The 2,500-nt window shown below is 41.5% G+C and overlaps 1 protein-coding gene across 11 annotated transcripts in view; it reads right to left on the reverse strand.

Moving 5' to 3' along the window:
- Positions 1-822: 822 nt before the first annotated feature.
- Positions 823-2,500, reverse strand: part of LOC113825491 (obscurin) — a 37,491-nt gene continuing 35,813 nt past the window's right edge. For all 11 annotated transcript variants that reach the window (XM_070143416.1, XM_070143422.1, XM_070143421.1 and 8 more), the window contains 2 exons: positions 1,310-1,398; positions 823-1,157 (listed from right to left, as the gene is read on the reverse strand). In XM_070143416.1, the coding sequence (XP_069999517.1) occupies positions 916-1,157; positions 1,310-1,398 (331 nt within the window). In that variant the 3' untranslated portion in view covers positions 823-915. The remainder of the gene's footprint in view (positions 1,158-1,309; positions 1,399-2,500) is intronic.

A 2,500-nucleotide genomic window follows, 5' to 3' on the forward strand; every position in this document is an offset into this window, starting at 1 on the left:
AGTGGGTCTGGACACATACAGGAATGTTAAGATGAATGAAATACTGCGGTAAAATATTTGAAAATGGAAAATCTAAACTAAGATAATTGAGCGATATTTGATTCAAAACGCTAAAAATGAACAAACACACACAAGAAAATAGACTGCCGCCACATTTTTCGGAAAAAGAATTGAAAATTTCCGACAAAACTAACTTCCTACTTGAGAGTGGCTTTAAGCCTATACTGATGCGAGCTGTGTCTTGACGTGACAGGGGGCTCTTCCGACGGAATGCCCCCCCCCCCCAAACGAAATTATCTCTCTACCCCTTACTCTGTCTCTTTCTCTTTCTCATACGCGAGTGTTTCTACAACAATGTGCCCATGCTTGCGTGCTTTCCATGCGTGATTTGTGAGATATCACAAACCTAAAAATGATTCATTATAAAAGATAATGGGAAAAGCGATGTTCACTTAACATGAAATTATACCGAGGACTCAATTTAGGGTTGTTGAAGGTCCAGTGTAAGGGAAGGGAAAGTCTTAGATGCCACGGAAGCATCTATGCTTTATTCAGGATCCCTCGATTCTGACGATGCAGGTATTGCGAACCTGACGTGAGCCCCTCGAGAATTTTTGAAAAGTTGACTATTCTTGGAGCATTTTAAAGCTATAATCAGAGCTATACATGTGGAATTCTGGGGAAACCTTGAAGTTGGCAAACAGTCTTGGGGAAAATGCCCCCCCCACAGCCCTCCCAATTACATCTGCCTATAGGGGAAAAATATGGAGACATATCGTACACTTGGAATACATATAAGCACTAGAAATAACAGTACACAAAAAAGATAATCCCAAATTTATTCTGTGCCAAACATCTATTTCAGAAATGATGATTTATGGTTCGCCACCCATTCACCAGCGCGTTCGCATGCGTTTATACGGCTTGGCAGATGAAGCGTCTCCTCAAGTGACACGGGAGAGCCGAAGCGCTGTAGGCCTGGAAGCCATCCAGGATCAAACACGTGCCCTGAGGGACGCCTTTCCTAGGATACTGCCTTGGTTCGCTGGCGGCCCAGACGGCGGCGGCGACGTGGCTTCCGTCCGCCCACCGCCACCCGTCTACGCCCTCGGCGCCGCCCTCCTTCCTGCCGCCGAGCCAGAACGGCCATCGCGTCCCTGGAAGACAAGGAGCCGTCTCTTTTGCGAGTGCTTGACACATTCTGCAACTTATCCTAAACACAACCAGATATCTAATGCACAATTCGAGGGAAGTGTTTCTTTGAATAAACATTCATTTGAACTGCAGAAATCGCTGCTGGCCTACATACATGTATCGCCGCTGATGCCGAAATGCTGTTCCAGGTAAATTCTGATGTAGGAGCTATCATCCTCCTTGGCCAGGTCGCCACCCTGCGACCTGTGGTTAAGATGTGATATTAGGCCTTTTCATGTCATAAATACCAAAATGAGGTAATGTTATAAATCATTATATTCATAATCATCACTGAAATAATAAAATTTTGTGAGATTCAGACATGTGAACCAAGGTATTTTAACACAGGTAGCACTGGTCCCTGTCTTCACTTATTTTTTATTTCTTTTTCTATTTTATCATTATCATTGCTGAACCATTTTCTAAGAAAATATACAGAAAGAAAAATTATCACACAGGTTGGGAAGGTAAAGAAGGGGGAGGCGGTAATGACATCGCCCAACTTAACCAAATAGGATGCGCCGTGAGATATCAGACACAGCTAGGTTCATAATTATTTGCATAATTTCCGTAACACATATATAATTACCAAAAATGAAAACGACATTACCCTCTTTTATCTATGATAATGAAGAGTTCCACATAAATAACAGCCCTCAGGGTCAACAAGGAAAAAGGCACTTCACTTCGGGTGCCTTGATGTGAACATGAGCTCGCTTGCGGTGGATCGGTGAGACACAACACCAAGCGGTACACTTCTACTTTCCACGTGAAGGATAACAGATGTAATAATTAACAGAAAAAGAATTTGATTGACTAAATCAGAAAAATATACTTGGAATTTTCGACAGCTTCGCAAAACAATGAGCAGTGTGTAAAAGAACAAAGTGAATTGCAGAGCAGTCAAGTATGTTTTCAACTTTATTTGAAACCCATCATGATTTGCTTCCAATTAATAATCATACTTAATAGTTTTATTTTGTAATTTATGCCAAATACAAGTAAATATCTTCTTTTCTTCCAAAACTATGCATGTCAACACGACCACAAACCAACATCTCTATCAGGATGCTACAAAAAGACCTAAGTATACGCGTGCATACATGCATTCAAACATAAGGCCTTTCTTCCATCGTCTCCGGAACCAACAACGCTGAGGCGTCCTAAGACATGTTTCCCCTTTATGGACATTGTTTGAACATATTGAAACACCAACACACACAAAGTCAAATCTATTACACACACAAATAAACACACACACACATACATATATATATATATTGAGGTAAGCTGGGTCTGCATCCGA

The sequence above is a fragment of the Penaeus vannamei genome, chromosome 30, assembly GCF_042767895.1.
Source record: "Penaeus vannamei isolate JL-2024 chromosome 30, ASM4276789v1, whole genome shotgun sequence".
Taxonomy (NCBI): Eukaryota; Metazoa; Arthropoda; class Malacostraca; order Decapoda; family Penaeidae; genus Penaeus; species Penaeus vannamei.